Below are 26175 nucleotides of genomic sequence, written 5' to 3' on the forward strand. Positions count from 1 at the left end.
GTAGTAAGAATGAAGGCCCTGGCCAGGAGTTATGTGTGGTGGCCGGGGATCGATGGAGAGATAGAGGCCTGGGTCAAACACTGCCAGGCCTGCCAAGAATCCCGCCCAGATCCCCCAAGGGCCCCAGTCCAGTCCTGGGAGTCCACCCGAGCACCATGGTCACGCCTGCATGTGGATTTCGCTGGCCCCTTCCAGGGGAAAACATTCTTCATAGTGGTGGACTCCTACACCAAATGGCTGGAAGTCGCACTGGTACCGTCCACTTCCACGTCCGCAGCCATCCGGGTACTACGCAGGCTGTTTGCAACCCACGGGCTCCCTGACACTCTTGTCTCAGACAACGGGACTGCGTTTACGTCAGGAGAATTCCAAACCTTCACAGCGCAGAACGCCATCTGCCACATCCGTTCGGCGCCGTTCCACCCTGCCACCAATGGCCAAGCAGAACGCATGGTGCGGACTACCAAGGAAACCCTTCGCCGCATGACGCAAGGGGACTGGGAGTACCGCCTTGCCACATTCCTTCTAGCACAGCACAGCACCCCCAGCTCAACGACTGGCCGGAGCCCCGCTGAACTACTAATGGGTCGGCGCCTTGCAATCAGATTGGACTGCCTTCACCCCGATAGAGCTCAGGATGAGGTAGTGGTGGGGGAAGGCAGGAACCCCCGCACTTCGAGGCCCAGGACCCAGTGTACGCAAAGAATTTTGGGGCAGGCCCAGCATGGGTACCCGCCACAGTCACCAGAGTCACTGGCCCCGTGTCGTACGAGGTGCTAACGGATGGGGGGCAATGCTGGCGCCGCCACTGCGACCAGATACGGCGACGATTCCCGGGAGAAAACCAGGAGGAGGAAAGGTCAGAGGAGTCCCAAGGGAACAGTGGGGCAGTGAGGCCCATAGAGCAGGAGGGGCCAGCAGGAGAGGCAGAATCAGTAAATACAGAGAGGACCCGTGAGGCCGAAAGGACACCGGAACCAGAACCACGACTGAGCGAGCCGGTTGCACCAGACCAAACAGCCCCATCACAGCCAGCATCCTTGGAACACGAGCCAGAACCTGGAGCCCGGACCAGGGAACACCCCAGGCCGCAACGCACACGTAGGCCGCCGGCGTACCTCGAGGATTATGAATGCGACCTCCCGGGCAGGACTGGAACTTAGAGGGGAGGGGTGTTATGTACTGAGTTCAATAGGATCCAAACTGCAGCAGGCTGATTGGTCCTAGAACAATAGGATCCAAAAGGCAGCAGTCTGATTGGTCCTAGAACAATAGGATTCAGAATGCAGCAGTCTGATTGGTCCTAGAACAATGCAGCAGTATGATTGGTTGGCAGGAACCACCCAATCCTGCTCCAGATAGAAGTGAATCCACAACCTGATTGGCTTACAGTAGAATGCCAATCATGGGCAGCCTATTGTGTAAATAATGTATATAAAGCAGATACTGTGAGGGGACATTCATTCATTCCTCCTCACCACTATGAGCTGAATAAAGAGCATGAAATCACTTCGCGACTCAAGATGAAACGGTGAAATCAGCTATGATAAAGTGGGCACAAGATATTGGTCATAACATTATGTTTGCTGACTGGGAACAGTTGTGGATCACCGGTATGAAATTTACGGCATGTAATGCCTTAAAGGAAAATATTATGAAAATGATTTATAGGTGGTACATGACCCCAGTCAAGCTTGCAAAAATTTACCACTTGCCTGATAATAAATGCTGGAAATGTAAAGAAACTGAAGGTACTTTTTTTCACCTTTGGTGGACGTGCCCAAAGATTAAGGCTTTCTGGGAAATGATATATAATGCAGTGAAAAAGGTACTTAAATGTACTTTCCTTAAGAAACCAGAAGCCTTTCTCTTGGGCATTGTCGGCCAATTGGTGCCAAAGAAAGATAGAACTTTTTTTATGTATGCTACAACAGCAGCAAGAATACTCATCGCAAAGTATTGGAAGACACAAGATCTACCGACTCTGGAAGAATGGCAGATGAAGGTGATTGACTACATGGGACTGGCTGAAATGACTGGCAGAATCCGAGATCAGGGGAAAGAGACGGCAGAAGAAGATTGGAAGAAATTTAAGATCTATTTTAAGAGACATTGTAAAATTGTAAAATCTGGCTCCTGTTGCGGCTATAGAAGTAAGCGGATTACAGCTGTAAAGATTAGGTTAAAGAAAAAGAAAGGATTATAATTAGATTAAAATTAAGGGTGAGGATTTGCGGAACTAAATATTTGAAATTGGAATGCAGAAAGGGGAGGTATGAGGAGGTCGGTGAAGTAAGTTTTAAGAGAATAAGGATTTGAAATTATATTTGTTTGTCTTTGTGTGTGTTTGTTTGTATTGTATGTGATTTTATAATTTGTGAAAACTTAATAAATATCTTTAAAAAAAAAAAGACTGATGGACATTTGTTGGGGATTGAAACCGGGAAAGGGGATGGGGTGGGGTTTGGCGATCCAAAGGGTGTATAATTATAATTTGTCCTTTTCCTTTTATTCTGTTTCGTTATCAGTATGAAAAGTGGGGAATTCGTGGAAGGGAATTTGGGTCGACTTTAGAAAAAAGGATTTAAGAATGAGTGCTGAGGTACAAATTTTGAGGTTTATAAGGTAAAATTGGTTTTTTTAAAATGAATTAAGTATAAAAAGGTTAAAAATTGGGGATAAGAACTTGTTGAATTTACAATTTGAATTGGAATATAAGAAGGGGAGGTGCGGGGAAGTCAGGGAAATATGTTATAGAAAATAAGGATTGCAAACTGTATATGTTTTTAATTTTTCTTTTTGTTTTTTCTTTTTGGTTTTTTAAAAATGGAAAATTCTCAATAAATTTTTATTAAAAAAAAAAGGATCCTGAGTGGGGGACAAGCACTGGTGCGCTTGGCTCAGAGGCCGCTTCCTAAGACCAAGAAAGCGGCATACCAGCAGCGGGGCGGCAGCTTGTTTACTTCAGGATCGTAGTAAAAAAGGGGAGGAGGTTCCCCCGCCTGCTGAGGAGAGGAACTAGGCTTTCCGTTGGGCATCTCGTTCTCAAGTACCGCCTGCTATCCCTGGTTCCGCATTTTCACTGGCCGAACCGCACGTCATTCAAAAAAAAACAAAAACAAGCCACGAGGGGGCCGGAACGGCCTGATGAGCAGGGATGAAGGGCAGGAGCCGACCAGAGTTTTTTTTGCGTCAATGGATCGAAGGAGTGGTTGCTGTTTCCGGCACGTCATTGGCACTTGCTAAGCCCCACCCTCTGGTCTTGTCCAGATTCCAAATGAGGCGTGGTCATGAGCTGGTCACGCCCCCTTATTAAAATAGCCAGTAGTCTCCGGGAATAAGCCTTTGTACCCTTCTTGCTCGCTTCCCTTTTAGATTGCAAGGTACGGGTGTCGTTGCACGTATTTGCATGTATTTTGAATAATTAATTGGCATATTTAAATAAGGGCGTGTCACGTGCGACATGTCCTTGCCCTCCCAGAGCAGCGCAATAGCGGCCCCTGTGGCCTCACCAGTGGGGGAGAGATGGGAAGTACTGCAAAAATTTAGGTTCACAGCCGGAAGTGCTGCTGTGTTTGACGGTGCGCAGGGTGCTATTTGTTCTCTGCCGGGGCTTGGCCATCCACGTGGTCAACCTCCCTTCCTGGACTGAAGAAAAAGGGAAGGGGATTATTGGGGTGTCTGAGCTCCCCCCATGGCGGCTGCAGAAGAGGAACATCCCTTGAGGAACGAGCTGGTCATGAGTGAGGACGAGGAGAAGGAGGTGAACTTTGAAGCCCAACCGTATTTATTTCCAAAGCTGTACTCTGTGTGATCCCATGTGTGTGGGAGGGGATGGTTTAGAGCCATCCGCGCGTGGGGGAAGTGCTCTGTAAGCTCGGGGGGTACCTTTGTTCCCTTCTCGGGGTGCTGCGGTATTCCTGTTGAGACGCTTTAATGCAATTAGCTTTATGGATTTCTTTGCCCCGTGAACGATGCCCAGGACAGCATGCTGTAGGCGTAGCCGAGGGTGAAGGGGGACAATCACGCCGGTTCTGCCGCCCCCAAACAAAAGTCCTGCTCCCCAACTACGTCCTGACCCACCCCCCGCAAAAATTCTAGCTACGCTCATGCAATAAGGAATGAATATATTAAAGTTCTGCGAGATTAAACAGCAGAACTGGATTGATGCCTCCTTGCAAAGGCTTGAATGGCTTTTGAAAACTCTACTCCTAATCCTGAGTTTTGATCCCTACATCTGTGTCTCCCCTTGTCCTTTTCTTTTTGCGTTTTTCCTTACAGCCACTCTTCAAAGCTATAAGCAGTGCTTTTTTCTATTAAAAGATGTGCTGGAACTCACCATGAACTGCTCCCTTGTAATGGCAATGGCAGCCACCTGAGAGGTGCAGGAACTTAGTTCCGGCAAGTTCCAACTGGGGAAAAAAGCCCTGGCTATTTAAGGCAGTAAGTGCAGTGAGCAGGTCAGTCTGATTAGCTGGCAGCTGCATCTCATCACAGGTTAGCACTGCCATGCTAGAGGCTAGGTATGCTCAGTGGTACCCTTTGAAGTTATTATTCATTTTGTTGCAAGGATGAGTCTGGGTTCAGCCCTCTGTGAGATGGTCCTTGGCCCTTATTCATTGGTAACCTTTTGTTCCCCAGGCAGACAATGAAGAAGCAACAATGAAGCACCATCAGCTTGTGGATTCACTCACTGCCTTGGCTGGAGCGAAGCGGTATGAAGGAAGGGAGATAATAATATAATAATAATTTATTATTTATACCCCGCCCATCTGGCTGACTTTCCCCAGCCACTCTGGGCGGCTCCCAATCGAGTGTTAAAAACAATACAGCATTAAGTATTACAAACTTCCCTAAACAGGGTTGCCTTCAGATGTCTTTTAAAGATAGGATAACTGCTTATTTCCTTCACATCTGAAGGGAGGGCGTTCCACAGGGTGGGCACCACTACCGAAAAGGCCCTCTGTCTGGTTCCCTGTAACCTTACTTCTCGCAATGAGGGAACCGCCAGAAGGCCCTCGGCACTAGATCTCAGTGTCCGGGCTGAACGATGGGGGTGGAGACGCTCCTTCAGGTATACAGGACCGAGGCCATTTAGGGCTTTAAAGGTCAGCACCAACACTTTGAATTGTGCTCGGAAACGTGCTGGGAGCCAATGCAGACCTCTCAGGACCGGTGTTATGTGGTCCCGGTGGCCACTTCCAGTCACCAGTCTAGCTGCCGCATTCTGGATTAATTGCAGTTTCCAGGTCACCTTCAAAGGTAGCCCCACGTAGAGAGCATTGCAGTAGTCTAAGCGGGAGATAACTAGAGCATGCACCACTCTGGCAAGACAGTCTGCAGGCAGGTAGGGTCTTAGCCTGTGTACCAGGTGGAGCTGGTAGACAGCCGCCCTGGACACAGAATTAACCTGCGCCTCCATGGACAGCTGTGAGTCCAAAATGACTCCCAGGCTGCGCACCTGGTCCTTCAGGGGCACAGTTACCCCATTCAGGACCAGGGAATCCCCCACACCTGCCCGCCCCCTGTCCCCCAAAAACAGTACTTCTGTCTTGTCAGGATTCAACTTCAATCTGTTAGTCGCCATCCATCCTCTAACCGCCTCCAGTCACTCACATAGGACCTTCACCGCCTTTACTGGTTCTGGTTTAAAAGAGAAGTAGAGCTGGGTGTCATCTGCATACTGATGAATACCCACCTCAAACCCCCTGATGATCTTTCCCAGCGGCTTCATATAGATATTAAAAAGCATGCGGGAGAGGACAGAACCCTGAGGTACCCCACAAGTGAGAGCCCAGGGGTCTGAACACTCACCCCCCAACACCACTTTCTGGACACGGCCCAGGAGAAAGGAGCGGAACCACCGTATAACAGTGCCCCCAGCTCCCAGCCCCTCTAGACGGTCCAGAAGGATGTTATGGTCGATGGTGTCAAAGGCCGCTGAGAGATCCAGCAGAACTAGGAAACAGCTCTCACCTTTGTCCCTAGCCCGCCGGAGATCATCAACCAGCGTGACCAAGGCAGTTTCAGTCCCATGGTGAGGCGTGAATCCCGATTGGAAGGGATCCAAATGGTCCGCATCCTCCAGGTGTGCTTGGAGTTGTTCAGCAACCACCCGCTCAATCACCTTTTGCCCAAGAATGGAAGATTTGAGACTGGGCGATAGTTGGCCATGTCGGCCGGGTTTAAAGATGTTTTTTTAAGAAGTGGTTTAATGACCGATGGAATTGGCTGGAGAGGGAGCGGTCTTCCCAAACACAAGCTGTTTCATGGCCCTGGTGATGGAGACAAAGAATGATTAGCTTGATTTTCCATTCCTAACTAGGTCAATGTCCTTTTTTTTTTTTTTGCAGATGGAGGACAGTTGAACGCACTGAGGCGAGCAGACAGATATCGGAATTTGATCTTTGTGGTGGAGGTGAGAGCTTTCCCCTCAAGCTCTCGCAGCATAGCAATCGCTGGCACAGATGAATCCTCTGTTACCGATGGGTCATGGCTAAGAGGGAGCATGTGACCAGATCCATGTACCATTTCTCAATCTCTAGCAGAGAGGCATGGCTATACAAGTTTGGCCTTCTAGATGTTACTGGACAACAACTCCCATGATCCCTAGAAGAAGAGTTTGGATTTGATATCCCGCTTTATCACTACCCGAAGGAATCTCAAAGTGGCTAACATTCTCCTTTCTCTTCCTCCCCCACAACAGACACTCTGTGAGGTGAGTGGGGCTGAGCGACTTCAAAGAAGTGTGACTAGCCCAAGGTCACCCAGCAGCTGCATGTGGAGGAGCGGAGACACGAACCTGGTTCCCCAGATTACGAGACTACCGCTCTTAACCACTACACCACACTAGCTATTGACCATGCTTGCGGGGCTGATGGGAGTTGTAGTTCAGCAACATCTGAAGATGCCAGAAGTTCTCCACACTTGCTATAGAACATGGGTAGGCAAACTAAGGCCCGGGGGCTGGATCTGGCCCAATCACCTTCTAAATCCAGGAATCAGCATGTTTTTACATGAGTAGAATGTGTCCTTTTATTTAAAATGCATCTCTGGGTTATTTGTGGGGCATAGGAATTCATTCATTCCCGCCCCCCCCCCAATATAGTCTGGTCCTCCACAAGGTCTGAGGGACAGTGGACCGGCCCCCTGCTAAAAAAGTTTGCTGACCCCTGCTATAGAACATATGCTTTGCATGCAGAAGAAAGTCCCTGGTTTGGTACCTCCAGGTTAAATGGTCACAAATCAGGTGATGGGGTAGGTCTCTGTCTGAGACTCTGAAGAGCTGCTGCTAATCAGAGTGATGATACTGGACAAGACGATGTTGATACCAAAACAAGGACAAGACCTGACGCTAATTAAAAACTATAGGCCCATATCACTGCTGAACAGTGATTACAAAATATTCGCTGACATTCTAGCCAACAGATTGAAAAAAATATTAAATGAAAGTATACACAAAGATCAAGCTGGCTTTCTGCCAGGTAGATACATACACAGCAGCATGAGGAATGTAATAGATTTACTAGAATACCTATAAGAAAGATAAGACAAAAAGGCTGCTTTAATATCAATAGATGCGGAAAAGACATTTGACCAGGTGTCGTGGGACTTCATGAAAAGGGTCATAAAGGAGATGAAACTGGGGGAAGATTATATTAAAGCTATAGAGGCAATACAGTGGTACCCCGCAAGACGAACGCCTCGCGAGACGAAAAACTCGCAAAACGAAAGGTTTTTTCGTTTTCGAGTTGCCTCGCAAGACGAATTTCCCTATGGGCTTGCTTCGCAAAACGAAGCTTGCCCCGGGGACAGTGGGTCTTCTCTTCGCGCTGCCCCCGGACCTCTTTTGAAGCAAGGGTTTGCGGGGAGATCGCTTCTCCCTGCAGCCCCTTGCTTCAAAAGAGGTCGGGGGCAGCGGGAAGCGCTTCGCGCTGCCCCCGGGCCTCCTTTGAAGCAAGGGTTTGCGGGGAGATCGCTTCTCCCTGCAGCCCCTTGCTTCAAAAGAGGTCCGGGGGCAGGGGGAAGCGCTTCCCGCTGCCCCCGGACCTCTTTTGAAGCAAGGGGCTGCGGGGAGATCGCTTCTCCCGGTGCTCCGAAGCGGGGCGGGGGGGCGGGAAAACCTTCCCCCACCACCCCGCTTCGGAACGGTGCTCCGAAGCGGGGCGGGGGGGTGGGAACACCTTCCCCCACCGCCCCGCTTCGGAACGGTGCTCCGAAGCGGGGCGGGGGGCGGGAACACCTTCTGAAGGCTGGCGGGGGGCAAAAGTCTTTGTCCCCCCTGCCTGCCTTCCCAGGGGCTTTTAAATCGCCCCGGACAGCGGAGAAGTCCTCCGCTGTCCGGGGCGATTTTAAAATGCCGCCCGCCAGCATTTTAAGATTGCCCGGACAGCGGAGAAGTCCTCCGCTGTCCCGGGGTTTTTTAAAATGCTGGGGGTGGGAAGAAAAGCCCTTATCCCCCCCCCCCAGCCTTCAGAAGAGGTCCGGGGACAGACTGTCCCCAGACCTGGTCTGAAGGCGGTTTCCCTAGGAATGCATTAATTGATTTTCAATGCATTCCTATGGGAAACCGTGCATCGCAAGACGAAAAACCCGCAAGACGAAGAGACTTGCGGAACGAATTAATTTCGTCTTGCGAGGCACCACTGTATATAGGAAACAAGCAGCCAAACTTATTCTTAATAATGAAATGACAGAAGAATTTTGTATAGAGAGGGGGACAAGACAAGGTTGCCCCTTGTCACCACTACTATTTATTATGGTACTGGAATTATTGATGAATGTCATAAGAAATGATAATAAAATAAAAGGTATCTCATTAGGGAAAAAGGAATATAAGATAAAAGCATTTGCAGATGACCTGATTCTGACTGTTGAAAACCCCAAAGAAAGTATAATACAGATACAGTGGTGCCTCGCAAGATGGAATTAATCCGTTCCGCGAGTCTCTTTGTCTTGCGGTTTATTCGTCTTGCGAAGCACGGCTATTAGCGGCTTAGCGGCTATTAACGGCTTAGCGGCTTTAAGAAAAAGGAAACAAGCTTGCAAGAACCCGCAAGACGTTTCGTCTTGCGAAGCAAGCCCATAGGGAAATTCGTCTTGCGGAACGACTCAAAAAACAGAAAACTCTTTCGTCTTGCGCATTTTTCGTCTTGTGAGGTACCACTGTAATTGAAAGAATATTAGAATTTTGGAAAGTAGCCGACTTTAAGTTAAACAAGAATAAAACTAACATGATAGTAAAAAATATGACCAAGCAAGAAAAGGAGGAACTACAGGAGATATTAGGATTAACAATAGTAAATAAGACCAAGTATTTAGGAATCTGGCTGACCAATAATAATAGTAATCTATTCAAAGATAATTACATAAAAACCTGGAAAGGAATCAAAAGAGATTTAGAAATCTGGAATAAGTTAAGATTATCGCTTGTTGACAGAATATCGGTGGTTAAAATGAATGTATTGCCGAAAATGATGTATCTATTCCAAATGATACCGATAATTGGAGGAATGGGAAGTCTTAGATTATGGCAAAAAGAGATATCCAAATTCATATGGCAGTATAAAAAACCAAGAATTAAACACAAGCTTCTAATAGATAAAAAACATAGAAGTGGACTGGCGCTACCTGACCTAAATTTATATTATGACGCTGTCTGTTTAAATTGGCTAAAAGAGTGCATTATATTAAAAAATAGTGATTTGTTAGATCTAGAAGGATATAACAATCGTTATGGTTGGCATGCGTATTTAGCTTATGAAAAAGGGAAAGTACACGGGGGATTTATGAACCATGTCATTAGGAAATCATTATATAAAACATGGACAAAATATAAGGATCTCCTAGAACTGAAAACACCATGGTGGGCATCACCTCTAGAAGCAATTACAATAAAAAAGAAAAATATGGAAGTAGAATGAGCAACATATAAAGATCTGATTAAGGAAAAAAATAATAAATTGGTAATTAAAGATTATGAGGAAATTAAACAACACCTTACGGGTTGGATCCAATACCATCAATTGCATGAAGTGTTCAGGACAGATAAGAAAAACAGTTTCTCAAACGAACCTTCATTATTAGAAAAAGTGTTATTACAAAACTAAGGTAATATAAAAAATGTATGATACATTATTGGAGTGGGAGGTCAAAGACTAACAGGTCAAGGAGGTAATGATCAAGTGGGCTTTAGATATTGGGAAAACCATTAACTTAACAGCATGGGAAGAATTATGGAGAAAGAACTAGAAATTTACAGCCTGTGATGTATTGAGGGAAAATCTAATCAAGATGTTTTATAGATGGTACTTAACACTTACCAAAATAGCTAAAATGTACAGTGGTACCTCGGGTTACATACGCTTCAGGTTACAGACTCCGCTAACCCAGAAATAGTACCTCGGGTTAAGAACTTTGCTTCAGGATGAGAACAGAAATCGTGCGCAGCGCTCCCTCTACCTGTTCTAGCTTCGCGTGAAGCCTCCGTAGGGCATGGGGAGCGTTCATCCCGCTGCCCTGCGGAGGCTTTGAGCGGCTATCCCTGGCTTTTGTGGGAGGTGGGGAAAGGGACAGAGCTGGCAGCTCTGTCCCTTCCCCCACCTCCCACAAAAGCCAGGGATAGCCATGCTCCCTTTAAAGAGCGCTCGGCTCTTGCAGGAGGTGGGGGAAGTGACAGAGCCACGCGCTCTGTCACTTCCCCCACCTCCCACAAAAGCCAGGGATAGCCGCGCTCCCTTTAAAGAGCCACCCGGAGTGTGTGTGCGGCTCTTGGGGAAAAGCCTGCAAGCGCTGCACACACGCTCCATGCGGCTCATGAAAGGGAATGCTGAGCAGAGCCTGGGATGCATACAGGCTCTGATCAGCGCTCCCTTTAAAGAATAATTTTTTTTCTTGCATTCCCCCTCTAAAAACTAGGTGCGCCTTATGGTCAGGTGTGTCTTATGGAGTGAAAAATACGGTAAGTAAGGAGGCCAGTAGTACAGGATAAAGGAAGTCTTTTATTTGGTTGTTTGTATTGTTTTATGTTATGTTTATTGTATTTCTGGGGTGGGGTGGGGGGGTTTATGTTATGTTGTAAATAAAATTTCCAATAAAAAGTTTTTTAGAAAAAGACAATGCGCCCAGATCTGGCCTATCATCCAGTGTTACCATGTGTTGTGCATTGCAGGTGCTAGAGAAAAAGTTCTCCTCTCAGAACTGTTGCAATCAGCTTCCAGCTCACCAGCTCTGGGTTCCATTCAAAAGCAGCTGAAGAAAGCCCAGCACAAAAAAACCATCCAGCTCCCACTGAGCAAGGAGGAGAATGAGCGGGTGATTTCAGTGGGCTGTTTTGGGGGCAGCTGTGCTTGGGGTGGTGGCAGGGAGGAAGATGTTGGCATTGGAGGTAGAAATGTGAAGGAAAGGACACTGGAGGGAGAAACCAAAAGGAGAGGAACAGAGGAAAAGTGTGTGTGTGTTGGCACAAGTAGGATAGACTGGCAAATGTACCTTTTCCTGTGGTACAGGTGATTCTCAACTTAAACGGTTACGTTCCGCGGTCACAGCATAAAGCCAAAATCACATATAGTCACAGCACGTTGGGTACAGTGATGAGTGGGATTGCCATTTTCCCCCAGATGCACCCTGCCTCTTTCAAATTTTTACAAAATTTGTTCGCCAAGCACGTGAAGCTGAGTGCACGCAGGTTCAATGTGTGTATGTTGCAAGTTACCTGTACATCTCTTAATTTTTGTTGTGAAATTCATTTTCTCAAGGTTTGCTCCTAGGCTTATCCTTTTTAAAAAATAAATAAAGGGTCCTATAAATTAATGAGGAATAGGTCCATCAGGGGTTATCAGCTGTAACAGAACAATTCAGAGGCAGTATGCAAGACGGAGCATAAACAGGAAAAAGCCATCACCATTGTCCTGTGCTGTTGAACGTGGAATGTAGGACTAAATGTTTTTGTCTTGTGTGATAAAGCAAGGTATTTTTTTCTGCCTTGCGAAGAGGAGGGGTTCATGGACATGAATTTAACTTGGGTGTGCTGTGTTAATGGTTTCAAATCAAATAGATGGAGCAGAATTGATACCTGGCTACACTGAGATTCCAGCAATGGGATTGCATCATATCCTGGGTGAAGTAATGCCTTCCTAAAGCAGTGTTTCCCAACCACTGTTCCGTGGCACACTAGTGTGCCGCGAGATGTTGCCTGGTGTGCCGCGGGAAAAATTAAAAAATTCAATTTATTTTTTTTAAGTCAAATTTTCGATTGGGGCGCCGTCACTAGATGACCCCTGGGGTTCCCTCCCTCCCTCCCGCTCTGCGCCTCCCCCCTCCTCCTCCTCCGGGGAGGCCCTTCCTGGCTCTCGGCCAAGGCTTGGCGGCTGCCACTCACTCGCTCGCTCGCCCACCCGTCCCTCCATCCCTGCACCCGGCCTCTCCCCCTCCGTCCCCGGCGCGGGGGCTGCCGGGATCCGTAGTCCCCTCGCCCTTGGGCTCCGCGCCCGCGCGGAGTGCGCGAACTACGTTTCCCAGCGTGGCCTGGCGGGCCGGGCGTTTTGTTTGAAGCGCTCTTCTCCCGGCCATGGAATGAGCGCAGCGGCGGCGACCGGGCGGGCAGGGGCTCTTCCGCGCAGACCCCACGCAGCCTGCCTGCGCCCCCGTGGAGATCGGGCGGCAGGATGGAGCCCGGGGATCCCCGCGGAGGCGGAGCGGCGGAGGCTGCCCCCCAGGTAGGGCTGCGTCGGGGTTTTTTTATTTTTGCAATGCTGCATCCGCGCCGGAGGGGACGCATCGGACCGCGGGGAGACCCCTTGGCGTGCGTGCAAGGCAATGCATGCGTGCAGGCGTTGCATGGAGTGCAGTGCAATGCAATGGCAACGCGGCGCCCTGCATGCATGCATGCAACTTCCACCGGCGCTCCGGACTTGGCAGGTGAGGGGGGTCCCCAGTGGGCGGCAGAGAGAGCCGGGAGGGCGAAGGGGAGCCGGGGGGGAGCAGCGCTGCTCCCCGAGCCGAGCCCGGGGGGAAACTTTGGCATCGTTGCGCCGGGTGTTGGAAGCGGAGGCTGGCGGGGGCCCCTTACCTGCAAAACCTGATCGCCTCTCATATATTTCGTGCATTGCATTCATCGCCCGATTTCTCCTCCAAGGAGCTCCCGGGGGCGCGCTTGGTTCTCCCCGTGTTATCCTCGCAACAACAGCCCTGCGAGGTGGGTCAGGCGAGTGGCCCAAGGGAGCACCCAGGGATTGTCCTGGCCAGGTGGGGTGATTTGAACCCTGCTCTCTGCCCGGTCTTCGTCCTCATTTAGCCCCCACATGTGCATGACTGTGCATGACTGAGGTTTTCCCCCCTCGTCTTGGCTATGGTGTGAGTCTGTGCTGTTAATTAATGGGGTTCTGCCTTCGGAGAAGATGAGCCAGCCCTCAAGGAGGTGATTATGTAATTTGCTAGCAATTCATGTCCCTCCCGGCGTGACGCTGCGCGCTGATGTCACGGGGCTGTAATGGTGGTGTGCCTCGAGATTTTTTTCATGAAACAAGTGTGCCTTTGCCCAAAAAAGGTTGGGAAACACTGTCCTAAAGATTTTATACTGAGGCTTATGGGCATCTTTATAGTGGGTGCTCTAAAATATGCCTCTGGGAAAGCTCGCTGTAGCTGGTCCACCATATATATATTTATACATATCCATACATGCATATATATGTATTTCTCTCTCTCTCTCTCTCTCTCTCTCTCTCTCTCTCTCTCTCTCTGTGTGTGTGTGTGTGTGTGTGTGTGTGTGTATGTTTCAGACTAGTCAGAGCCAACAGAGGGTGACACTTTTATAGTATGTTCTGCCAAAAGTGGGTTCTGGCTTGACAACTCCCACGTCTCCTTAAAGAAATACCTGTGTGTCACTGGGATCTTCCTGCTGAAGGTTGTGCTTGTCTTATCTGTCTTCCTGCAGGTGGTGAGGGAAGCTGCCTACACTCAGACATCTCAAGCCCTGGCTAAGTGGCATCCAGTGGTGCAGCAAAACAGACGTGCTGAGCAGCTAGTCTTCCCATTGCAACAAGAGAGTGTGAATGTCACGGCCATTGAAGAAGTGATAAATGGATGGCAGGTGGGTGTTGGTTGACCTCAGCAAGAAGTGAGAATTAGTCTTGAGCTGGACCCAGCTGTTGCACAGTGCTCTTGCCTCATGTTCAAGCCAAGCAATGCCCCTAGGAGTGTAGGAAGCTGCTCTTTTACTGTGTTCCATCTAACTTAATATTTTCTACATTGACTGCCAGCAGCTCTCCAGGGTTTCAGGCACAGTTCTCTCCCAGCCCTACCTGGAGGTGTGTGGGTGTGCCAATCATCTACTGTGGCTTTTGTAGCTTGTGGTCTGGTAGACGGAATTCTGACTTAGCTACCGTATTTTTCGCTCTATAACACGCACCTGACCATAACACGCACATCGTTTTTAGAGGAGGAAAACAAGGAAAAAAATTCTGAATGAAACAGTGGATGTATCATTTTTGTGCTTCATGCTGTGGCCACAGACATGTGATCTGATGGTGAATTTGGGGTAGCTCAATGCAAAGATCCTGAGGATCCATGTGGATCCATGCTTTTTAACCACATTTTTGCACCATTGCAGCCCCAGGCAACAGTGGGTGTGTGATTTTTGGGGGGCAGGCTGCTATGTGATCTGATGGTGAATTTGGGGTAGCTCAATGCAAAGATCCTGAGGATCCATGTGGATCCATGCTTTTTAACCACGTTTTTGCACCATTGCAGCCCCAGGCAACAGTGGGTGTGTGATTTTTGGGGGGCAGGCTGCTATGTGATCTGATGGTGAATTTGGGGTAGCTCAATGCAAAGATCCTGAGGATCCATGTGGATCCATGCTTTTTAACCACATTTTTGCACCATTGCAGCCCCAGGCAACAGTGGGTGTGTGATTTTTGGGGGGCAGGCTGCTATGTGATCTGATGGTGAATTTGGGGTAGCTCAATGCAAAGATCCTGAGGATCCATGTGGATCCATGCTTTTTAACCACATTTTTGCACCATTGCAGCCCCAGGCAACAGTGGGTGTGTGATTTTTGGGGGGCAGGCTGCTATGTGATCTGATGGTGAATTTGGGGTGGCCCAATGCAAAGATCCTGAGGATCCATGTGGATCCATGCTTTTTAACCACGTTTTTGCACCATTGCAGCCCCAGGCAACAGTGGGTGTGTGATTTTGGGGGGGCAGGCTGCTATGTGATCTGATGGTGAATTTGGGGTGGCCCAATGCAAAGATCCTGAGGATCCATATGGATCCATGCTTTGTAACTACATTTTAAGTGGGGAGTGAAGGAAAAACACAGAAGGGACAAGAGAGCGTTGTGCAGAGAAGCAGCTGGCTAAGAAAGCAGGAGAGGGATTTTACGGGAGGGAGGAAAGAAAGGCAAAAGTTTCCACAAACCGAAGCCAGCTTTCTCTCTCCTCCTGCATGTTTTCTGGCTGCCTGCGAGGAGCACAGAGAGGAATTACTAGAAGGAAAGACCTCTGCTTTCCCCTCTGCTTGCCTGGAGGGGAGGGGATTTGCCTGCTCTTTGTTCCGTTTGAGCAAACACAGCAACGAAAAAGAGGAGGGTGGGCAGTAAGACCCTGAGGCAGAATGCAGGAAAGCTGCAACTTCCTCTTTTCAGGTTTCCCTCTCGGACACAACGCACGATTGATTTTTGCTGATTTTTGTTCCTGCGCTCCCCTAATCGGCTCCAGGGACCCCCCACATTCGCTCCATAACACGCACAGACATTTCCCCTTCCTTTTTAGAAGAAAAAATCTGCGTGTAATAGAGAGAAAAATACGGTATTCAACTTCTTAGCTCTGATCTCCTATTTGAGCAGAACTTACCAAGTGGCTGCATATAAGTGACCCTCTCTATCTCAGTTCCTCATCTGAAAAAAAAGAAAAAAAGAGAGACACTTACCTGTTTTATTGTGCAGATTAATACCATATAAGTTGTTAGGCAATCCAACGTTACTATGCAGTTACAGACCCATTCAAAAACAAAGGAAACCCCAAAACCATATAACTTCTAGCATAAAATTTAATATGGTTCATACGTGTATATGAAACAGGGAAAAGAAAAACAGCCCAAACAACACTTAACTGTCAGAATATTTTCATGAAGGTTTTGTTGTGGGAAATGAATATCTATGAACTGTTTCTGTTATTGTTTTATTCATATTAGCCAATAAGCAAGCTAAATAACACTCAAAAGACCTTCCTGGATATTTTAGTCAGACAGGAATAAATCTGCTTTGCTCATCTCTTTAAAAAATACAAAAATAATACCTATTATGATTTCTATCGCTCCATCCCCATGGAGGGCAGAATTGTTCATTGTAAGAAAACCCCAATAGGCAGTTAAAGCAATTAAATTTGGACCTAGAGAAGATGAGCCAATATTTGGGAACAGTCACATTATCCATATATTTGGAACAACCCTTGAAGCAGTCAGTGGACAAATCAAGATAAATTGGGGAGCAGGTTTTATAAGCAGCAGTCATTGAGAAATTTGCATCATTATCTTTAACCTGAAGTTTAAGAATACATTTTGCCCAGTAGTGGTACTGAGTAGGAAAAAAATCAACAAAAGTCTGATAACTGTAATTTATTGATACAAGCTTTGGAATTTTCTTCTTTTTTGTTGTTGCTAGAAATAATATATGGCAATTATGTGGTAACGCTATCTTATATGGGTTATCCAGTTCCAGCTGATCTTTATCCATACCTCTGAGTTACTTTTAAAAGACAGCTGAAGAAAAATCTAGAGAATTTAGCCACAGGTGCATTTTTCTGGAAGAAAAGTACCCTTCTGAAAGTTATATATATATATATATATATATATATATATATATATATATATATATATATATACACACACACACACACACACATATATATATATTTATTAATTTTCACCAAAAGAAAAATAGATAAACATTTCCACTTTACAAATTTTCTCATTTTTTGGACTTCCATCAGCCATTCTGACAATCATCCAAGTTAAACTTTTTAGTTACACATTTCCTATTGCCTTTTAACAAACCTATCCACACCTGTTTTTCTTTCTTACAATATTTCTTAAGTTTTTACAGAGCTTCTTTAAATGCTGCAAATGTTATTTCATTATCACTTAAACCTCCCCAATACTCGACTAGTTTTCCCCAGTCCTCGATAAACTTTTGATCTCGTTGGTGTCTGATCTTCCCTGTCATTTTATCAAGTTCTGCATAGTCCATCAGCTTCATTCTCCATTCCTCCAAAGTAGGTACTTGTTCCTGTTTCCATCTCTGGGCCAATAATATTCTTGCCGCTGTTACTGCATACTGGAAAAGTTTACAGTCCTTTCTGTTTATTTCATTTCCTATGATTCCTAAAAGGAAAGCCTCTGGTTTTTTTAGGAAATGTATATTTCAACATTTTTTTCAATTCTTTATATATCAATTCCCAGAAGCTCTTCACTTTCTTACATTCCCACCACATATGGTAAAAAGTGCCATCCTTTTCTTTACATTTCCAACATTTCTTACATGTTTTATACATTTTTGCAAGTTTTACCGGTGTAATATACCATCTATAAATCATTTTCATAACATTTTCCTTTAACGCAGTACATGCGGTGAATTTAATGTTTTCACTCCATAGTTTAATCCAATCTTTAAATTGTATATTATACCCAAAATCTCTGGCCCATTGTATCATATCAGATTTGACTTCTTCATCTTTTGTATACCATTCCAACAATATCTTACACATTTTAGATAAAATCTTACAGTCATTATTTATTACTTCTATTTGAAATTTTGAATCTTTCTCTGTATAGCCATTTTCTTTAAGATCCTTTTTAAACATTTCATTTATTTGAAAATAATGCAACTGTCAGGGAACTGCCATCGGAGGGACAGGTGGGGAGAGGGCTCATGGAGGCTGGGAGGGAATCAGCAGCGAAAGCAGGGACCAGCAGGGGGAGAGATGGGTCTCTGGAGGAAGGTCTCATGAATGCGGAGAGAGACGCAGCAGCTAAAGCAGGAACTAGCAGGGAAGAGGGAGGGCTCAGGGACACGTCCAGCGAGAACAGCGGGGAGGTGTCAGAAGCTCCCATAGGGAGACCCATTCCTCGCCGAAAGCTGTCACGTCGTGAGTCCAGAAGACGTCTTTCTGTTAAGGAGCTTCTTTGCTGGAAGCGCTTCCGAAAACAACCACTGTCGGAATCTGCAAGTGACTAGGGCAGACATGTCTGAGGAGCTCTGTCACACACAGAGGTTTGTGGAGTTGCACAAACTCTGAGGGATCACGATTTTACGCACAAGCAGCTAATCATCCCATCACAGCATTCCGACAGTCTTTGTAAGCTGCCTGTGCAGGAGAAGGCATCATGAGCGACCCAGCCGGAACCGGAGAGGCAGGAGTTGGAGCGGGTCCAAGCTTGGAAGAAAGGTACCGAGCGTTGGAAATCCAACTGGCGCTGCAGACGGCGAGGCTTGAGGAGAGAAGGGCTCAGGATGCAGACAAGAAGGGGAGAGCCACCCAGTTCAACAGAAAGGTACCAGGATTGGTGCAGAAGTTTGGGGGGGACCCCAAGGACTACCATGCCTTTAGGACAGAGATGCAATATGCCCTCAATGTGCAGTTTGATGAATTCCCTGATGAGGAATCGCGAGTGGCTTTCGTGATTGGGCATCTTGAGAGGGGGGCGAGGGACTGGGTTCGACCCCTGATGGCAACACACAATGACGTCCTAAAGGACACCATGAAGTTCTTTCGTGCAATGGATCTCATGTTTTCCAGCGATATTGAGGAGGGAGTGGTGCGCAGACAGCTAATGGCTTGCAAGCAGGGAAGCCGATCTGTCCGTGAGTACTGGACTGAGTTCACCATGCTGGTTCACAGATTGGGGTGGGATTTATCGGCGGCACCCATTCAAATGCTTTTTGAAGAAGGCCTTGCTTCGGCTGTGAAAGACGAACTTTCCCGGGGTCCTAGGGCGGATTCTATGGATCAGCTGACTAAATCTGCGCTGACCATAGGAGCGCGCCAGGAGGCGAGAACTTTGGAGAGGCGGGAAGGGAAGGGGGAACGCTGGAAGGAGTTCCGCATTCCTGACATTCCAGAGACAACTTTCCCGCCGGCAGAGCCGATGGAAATCGGAACAGCGCGCGCGCGCGCAGTTTCAAAACCCAGTGAGGGCAGGCGGAAAGAGCCAAAAACCAACGGGCAGGCGGAAAGAGCCAATGGCATCCTCCAGCAATATTTGAGGTGTTATGTGAATGACAGAGAGAATGATTGGGTGGAGAAGCTGCCGTTAGCAGAATTTGCCTACAACAATGCGGAGAACGTGTCCACGGGGATGAGCCCCTTTTTGGCTAATTACGGGTGCCATCCCCGAGCTTTCCCAGGGGGGGGAAGGGGAGAACTGGAGCGTTCCAGCTGCCGAACAGTTCGTAGAAGAAATGGAAGCGATCCATCGCTAGCTCCAACTTAACTTAGACAGGGCCAAGGAGGAATATAAGAGGCAGGCAGACAAAAACAGAAGAGAAGGTGAAACCATTAGGGTGGGGGACCAGGTGTGGCTGTCAACCCAAGGGTTACCATTCAAAGGGGGTTGTAAGAAGTTAAGACCCAAAAGACTGGGCCCATTTGAAGTCACGCAACAGGTCAACCCAGTGGCTTTCAGACTCCGGTTACCTAACCACATGAAGATGCATCCAGTTTTCCACAGGTCGTTGCTGTCACCGTATAAAGGGGACAGAGAAGGGAGGGTCACTCGGGGACCAGCAATGGAGGAGAGGGAACACAGCTACCATGTAGCGGAGATTCTCGATTCCAGGTGGAAGGGAGATCAAGTAGAGTATTTGGTAACGTGGGAAGGAGAACCGGAGTCGGAAAACACCTGGGTCATGGCAGAGGAAGTCAATGACGAGGTTTTAATAGAAACGTTTCATCAGAGGTTCCCACGTAAACCTCAGCCTGTAGCGAGGTTCCGGAGGGAATACTTTGCCACCACCGACGAAGAAGAAGAGTTGGAGGGGTTCACTGATTCCGAGGAGGAGGAGGATTCAGCGAGCCGGAACGGAGACCGATGGAGGGAAATGTTCGAGACGTCTGAAGATGAAGAGGATTCTTTTCGGGGTTTTACCTCCTCACCGCCCAGAGGAGAGGGAATGGGCGGGGGTGAAGGGGGTCCTGGAGGGGAGGTGGATGTCAGGGAACTGCCATCGGAGGGACAGGTGGGGAGAGGGCTCACGGAGGCTGGGAGGGAATCAGCAGCGAAAGCAGGGACCAGCAGGGGGAGAGATGGGTCTCTGGAGGAAGGTCTCATGAATGCGGAGAGAGACGCAGCAGCTAAAGCAGGAACTAGCAGGGAAGAGGGAGGGCTCAGGGACACGTCCAGCGAGAACAGCGGGGAGGTGTCAGAAGCTCCCATAGGGAGACCCATTCCTCGCCGGAAACTGTCACGTCGTGAGTCCAGAAGACGTCTTTCCGTTAAGGAGCTTCTTTGCTGGAAGCGCTTCCGAAAACAACCACTGTCGGAATCTGCAAGTGACTAGGGCAGACATGTCTGAGGAGCTCTGTCACACACAGAGGTTTGTGGAGTTGCACAAACTCTGAGGGATCACGATTTTACGCACAAGCAGCTAATCATCCCATCACAGCAACCAATCGTATACATACTCTTTTACTTCTTCATAGGGTTTCATTTTCCATTTCCCCCCTTCCTTTACAATCAGATTTCCATATGTAATCCAATTCCTTCTCATGTTGATTTTTTTAACACTCATAACCTCTAATGGAGATAGCCAGTGTGGAGTTTTTGGTTCGAGTAGGTTTTTATACCTATCCCATATTTCAATCAACGATCTTCGGAAAATGTGGTTCTCGAAACCTTTATGGATTTTCTTTTTTTCAAACCATAAATAGGCGTGCCACCCAAATCTATTATCAAATCCTTCTAAATCTAGCAACTCTGTATTTTCTAATTTTACCCATTCCTTTAACCAACAGAGATATGAAGCTTCATAATACAATTTCAAGTCTGGCAGGGCGAAGCCTCCTCTTTCTTTGGCATCTGTTAATAACTTACCATATTTTTCGCTCTATAGGACACACTTTTTCCCCTCCAAAAATGAAGGGGAAATGTGTGTGCGTCCTATGGAGCGAATGCAGGATCCTCGGCTTCGCCGCGAGGCGCCTGACCTGGAAGCCGGAGGAGGAACAGAAGGGACTCCTTCTGTTCCTTCTCCCGTTTCGCAGCGACGTGCCTTTCCAGCGAAGCCGGAGGAGGAACAGAAGGGTCTCCTTCTGTTCCTTCTCCCTCTCTGCGCAGCACCTCTCCTGTGAAGGAGAGGCGCTGTGCAGAGAGAGAAGGCTCAGCGCCCCTTGATCGGCGCGCCTGTCATGCGAAGCCGGAGGAGGAACAAAAGGGTCTCCTTCTGTTCCTTCACCAGCTTCGCTGAAGGGCGCTGCGCCTTCTCCCTCTCTGCGCAGAGAGAGAAGGCGCAGCGTCTGTCCTGGCTTCTGCTTTAGCCCTGCGCAGCCTCTTCGGGCAGGGGGAGCCTTCATCCCGCTGCCCTGAAGAGGCTTGGCGCGGTTATCCCAGAAGCCAGAACAGCCACACGGTATCCCAGAAGCCAGATCCCTCTTGCTGTTCTGGCTTCTGGGGTTCAGAATAAGTTTTTCTTGTTTTCCGCCTCCCAAAACTAGTTGCGCCCTATGGTCCGGTGCGCCCTATGGAGCGAAAAATACGGTAAATTGAATTATTGGCTTCTTACCCTGCCATATATACCTTGAAATTGCTCTTTGCCACTCTTTAAAAATCACAGTCCCTTTGATTATTGGAATTGTCTGAAACAAAAATAACAATTTTGGCAGCACGCACATCTTTATAGATGAGATCCTTCCCCACAACGATAACTTCATTCGTCCCCACACCTCCAGATCTTTCTTTATTCCATTCCACACTGGTAAGTAATTATTCTGATACAAATCAATATTCTTTTGGGTTATCCAAATGCCCAAATATTTCACCTTCTTTACCACTTCTGTACCCGTTTGTTGTTGCACTATTCCTATCGTTTCCTGATCCATATTTGTGATGGGATGATGAGCTGCTTGTGCGTAAAATCGTAGTCCCTCAGAGTTTGTTCAAGCCCACAAACCTCTGTCTGTGACAGAGCCCCTCAGACATGGCTGCTCTAGTCACTTGCAGATTCCGACAGTGGTTGCTTTCGGAATCGTTTCCAGCATAAAAGCTCCTTAACGGAAACACGTCTTCTGGACTCGTGGCGTGACAGTTTCCGGCGAGGAGTGGGTCTCCCTATGGGAGCTTCAGATACCTCCCCACTGTTCTCGCTGGACGTGTCCCTGAGCCCTCCCTCTTGCTCGCTTTCCCTCAGAGATCCACCTCTCCCCCTGCTGGTTCCTGCTTCAGCTGCTGAGTCTCTACCAGCCTCCGTGAGCCCTTCCACCAGAGACCCACCTCTCCCCCTGCTGGTTCCTGCTTCAGCTGCTGAGTCTCTCCCAGCCTCCGTGAGCCCTTCCACCACCTGTTCCTCCGATGGCAGTTCCCTGACATCCACCTCCCCTCCAGGGCCCCCTTCACCCCCTCCCGTTCCCTCTCCTCTGGGCGGTGAGGAGGTAAAACCCCGAAAAGAATCCTCTTCATCTTCAGACGTCTCGAACATTTCCCTCCATCGGTCACCGTTCCGGCTCGCTGAATCCTCCTCCTCCTCGGAATCTGTGAACCCCTCCAACTCCTCTTCTTCGTCGGTGGTGGCAAAGTATTCCCTCCGGAACCTCGCTACAGGCTGAGGTTTATGTGGGAACCTCTGATGAAAAGTTTCTATTAAAACCTCGTCATTGACATCCTCTGCCATGACCCAGGTGTTTTCCGACTCCGGTTCCCCTTCCCACATTACCAAATACTCTACTTGATCTCCCTTCCACCGGGAATCGAGGATCTCCGCTACATGGTAGCTGTGTTCCCTTTCCTCCATTGCTGGTCCCCGAGTGACCCTCCCTTCTCTGTCCCCTTTATACGGTGACAGCAACGACCTGTGGAAAACTGGGTGCAGCTTCATGTGGTTCGGTAACCGGAGTCTGAAAGCCACTGGGTTGACCTGTTGCGTGACTTCAAAGGGACCCAATCTTTTGGGTCTTAACTTCTTACAACCCCCTTTGAATGGTAACCCTTGGGTTGACAGCCACACCTGGTCCCCCACCCTAATGGTTTCACCTTCTCTTCTGTTTTTGTCTGCCTGCCTCTTATATTCCTCCTTGGCCCTGTCTAAGTTAAGTTGGAGCTGGCGATGGATCGCCTCCATTTCTTCTACGAACTGTTCGGCAGCCGGGACGCTCCATCTCTCCCCTTCCCCCCCCCGGGAAAGCCCTGGGATGGCACCCGTAATTAGCCAAAAAGGGGCTCATCCCCGTGGACACGTTCTCCGCATTGTTGTAGGCAAATTCCGCCAACGCCAGCTTCACCCAATCATTCTCTCTGTCATTGACATAATACCTCAAATATTGCTGGAGGATGCCATTGGCTCTTTCCGCCTGCCCGTTGGTTTCAGGATGCCGGGCAGTCGAAAAATTGACCTCTACATGCAGTAAGCTCATGAGCTTCCTCCAGAACCTGGAAGTAAATTGTTTCCCTCGGTCTGAAACCACCCTCAAGGGGGCGCCATGCAACCTAAACACATTTTCTACAAACAATTTAGCGGTTTCTTCTGCCGTGACAGCATGTGAGCAGGCTATAAAGTGGGCCATTTTGGTTAACAGGTCTACCACAACCATGATGGCTGTTTTCCCTCTGGACCTTGGCAGATCAGTCATGAAATCTATTGCCACTGCTTCCCATGGTCTTTCAGGTGTGGGTAGCGGTTCTAATAACCCTGCCGGTGCCCGCCTCTCCCCTTTGGCTCGCTGGCATTGGTCACACCCTCTCACATACTCCCGCACATCTTCCCTGACCTTGGGCCACCAAAATTCCCTGGTAACCAGCCACATGGTTTTGTGTTGCCCAAAATGCCCTGCTGTGGGGCTATCGTGCAGCTGCTTCCCCCTCAAATCTCCTTCAGGTATATATAACGCTCCCTTGTAATACAACGCCCCGTTTCTCTCCTCAAAACCTCCGGGTTTATCTCCCTCCCTCCTGAGACCCCTGAGTTTGTCCTGGGCGTATTCATCATTCTCCGTTCCCTCTACCAGTTCTCTTTGCCCCACCAATGCCGCCCCACACACCCAGCGGTCCTCTGGAATGACATGTCTTTCTTCGGGTGCTCCCTCCCCCTCCAAATATTCAGGTTTGCGTGAGAGAGCGTCCGCCCTAACGTTCTCTGGGCCTGGCACGTAACAAATCTCAAAGTTAAATTTGGAGAACTCCTGGGCCCATCTCAACTGCCGTTGGTTGAGCACTCGTGCCGTTCTCCAATACTCTAGGTTCTTGTGATCAGTGCACACTTGCACCTTATGTTGTGCGCCAATTAACAGGTGCCTCCATCTCCGGAAAGCCTCATGAATAGCAAGAAGTTCTCGGTCATACACCGTGTAGTTCCTCTCGGATTTGTTCAGTTTTCGCGAAAAAAAGGCACACGGTCTCCACTCTGACTCCTCCTTCCCTGGCTGCAGAAGAAGCACCGCCCCTATGGCTCTGTCTGATGCGTCTGTTTCGACTCTCATCTTTTTTTGTAAATCCACATGCAGAAGTTGTTCTTCAGAGGCGAAGGCCCTTTTCGGTTCCTCAAAAGCTCGCTCTGCCTCCTCAGTCCAAACGAATTTCTTCTTACTGCTGAGACAGTCTGTAATGGGCGCCGTCAGGTGAGCAAAGTTTCGGATGAACTTACGATAAAAGTTCCCAAACCCCAGGAACCTCTGCACATCCTTCTTTGTTTTGGGTGTTTTCCATTCCAGCACTGCCTGGACCTTGCCGGGATCCATGGCCAATCCCTTGTCTGACAGGCGGTACCACAGGAACTCCACCTCCTTGGTATGAAACTGACACTTCTCCAGTTTCACCCACAGCCGGTTGGCTTGCAGCCTGCTCAACACTTCTCTGACGTCTCTCACATGCTGCTCCTCATTCTCAGAATACACCAACACGTCATCTAGGAAGGCCACACAATTCTTGTAAAGCAAAGGCCCCAGTACGTGGTTCATAAACGATTGGAAACAGGCCGAGCCTGCTTGTAAGCCAAATGGCATAACTAAATATTCAAATGCCCCCAAAGGGGTGAACATGGTGGTTTTCCATTCATCCCCTTTCCTTATACGTATCAGGTTGTACGCCCCCCTTAGGTCCAGCTTTGTAAAAATCTTTCCCTTCCGCACCCTGGTCAAAATGTCGTCAATCCTGGGCATAGGGAAGGCCAATGGTTCTGACACTGCGTTTAACGCCCTGAAGTCACACACAAGTCTCGGCTTGTCCGTGTTTTTTTTATCCACAAAAAACACTGGGCTACCTCCCACCGCTCTGGACTCTCTGATGAAACCTCTCTTCAGGTTCTTGTCAATGAACTCTCTTAGCTCCTGCATTTCTCTGTCTGACATGGCGTACAACTTGCCTACAGGAAGCTGTGCCCCAGGGAGTAAATTGATTTGACAGTCAAAGGGTCTATGCGGGGGTAGTTGGTCAGCTTCCCTTTCGCTGAACACGTCGCTGAGATCTGCGTATTGTCGTGGTACCTTCACTTTCTCCGTTACGTCCGTCCCTGCTAGGGTGGCTTGGGCCCCTGCTGAACCCTTTCCCCCTTTGCAGTGTTCTAAGCAATGTGCTGAACCAAAGGAAACCACTCTCTGATGCCAGCCCACCAGCGGATCATGTAACGCTAGCCAGCTCATCCCCAAAATAATAGGAGCTCCTCCCAAGGTGGCCACATTAAACGCTATCAGTTCGGTGTGCCTTGCCACCTTCATTATCATTGGGACGGTCTGCAAGCTGACTTCTCCTCCCAACAACTCCCTGCCATCGATCGTGGTCACCTGCAGGGGGTTGCTTAAAGGGATCGTCTGTATCTGGTGTTCACCTGCAAACTCTTTGCTCATGAAATTGCAGGAGCTGCCTGAGTCCAACAGTGCCTTTATCTTTAGGGGGTGTCCGTTTTGCAGCTCTAGCGACACTTCTATCACTAGGGCAGGTTTAGGAGGTTCTGGCGTGGGCACTTTCACTGCTCTTT

General features: G+C 48.4%; 1 protein-coding gene across 1 annotated transcript in view; it reads left to right on the forward strand.

The window, feature by feature from the left end:
- The first annotated feature begins 3569 nt into the window (after nt 1–3569).
- The window catches only part of LOC310697708 (U3 small nucleolar RNA-associated protein 14 homolog A-like), a 54216-nt gene continuing 31610 nt past the window's right edge, over nt 3570–26175 (forward strand). The window contains exons 1-5 of the mRNA XM_083484419.1: nt 3570–3763; nt 4642–4715; nt 6354–6418; nt 11171–11313; nt 13934–14089. Coding sequence (XP_083340545.1) covers nt 3695–3763; nt 4642–4715; nt 6354–6418; nt 11171–11313; nt 13934–14089 — 507 coding nt within the window. The 5' untranslated portion in view covers nt 3570–3694. The remainder of the gene's footprint in view (nt 3764–4641; nt 4716–6353; nt 6419–11170; nt 11314–13933; nt 14090–26175) is intronic.

Source organism: Podarcis liolepis (assembly GCF_965112155.1).
Source record: "Podarcis liolepis genome assembly, chromosome: W".
NCBI classification, from domain to species: domain Eukaryota; kingdom Metazoa; phylum Chordata; class Lepidosauria; order Squamata; family Lacertidae; genus Podarcis; species Podarcis liolepis.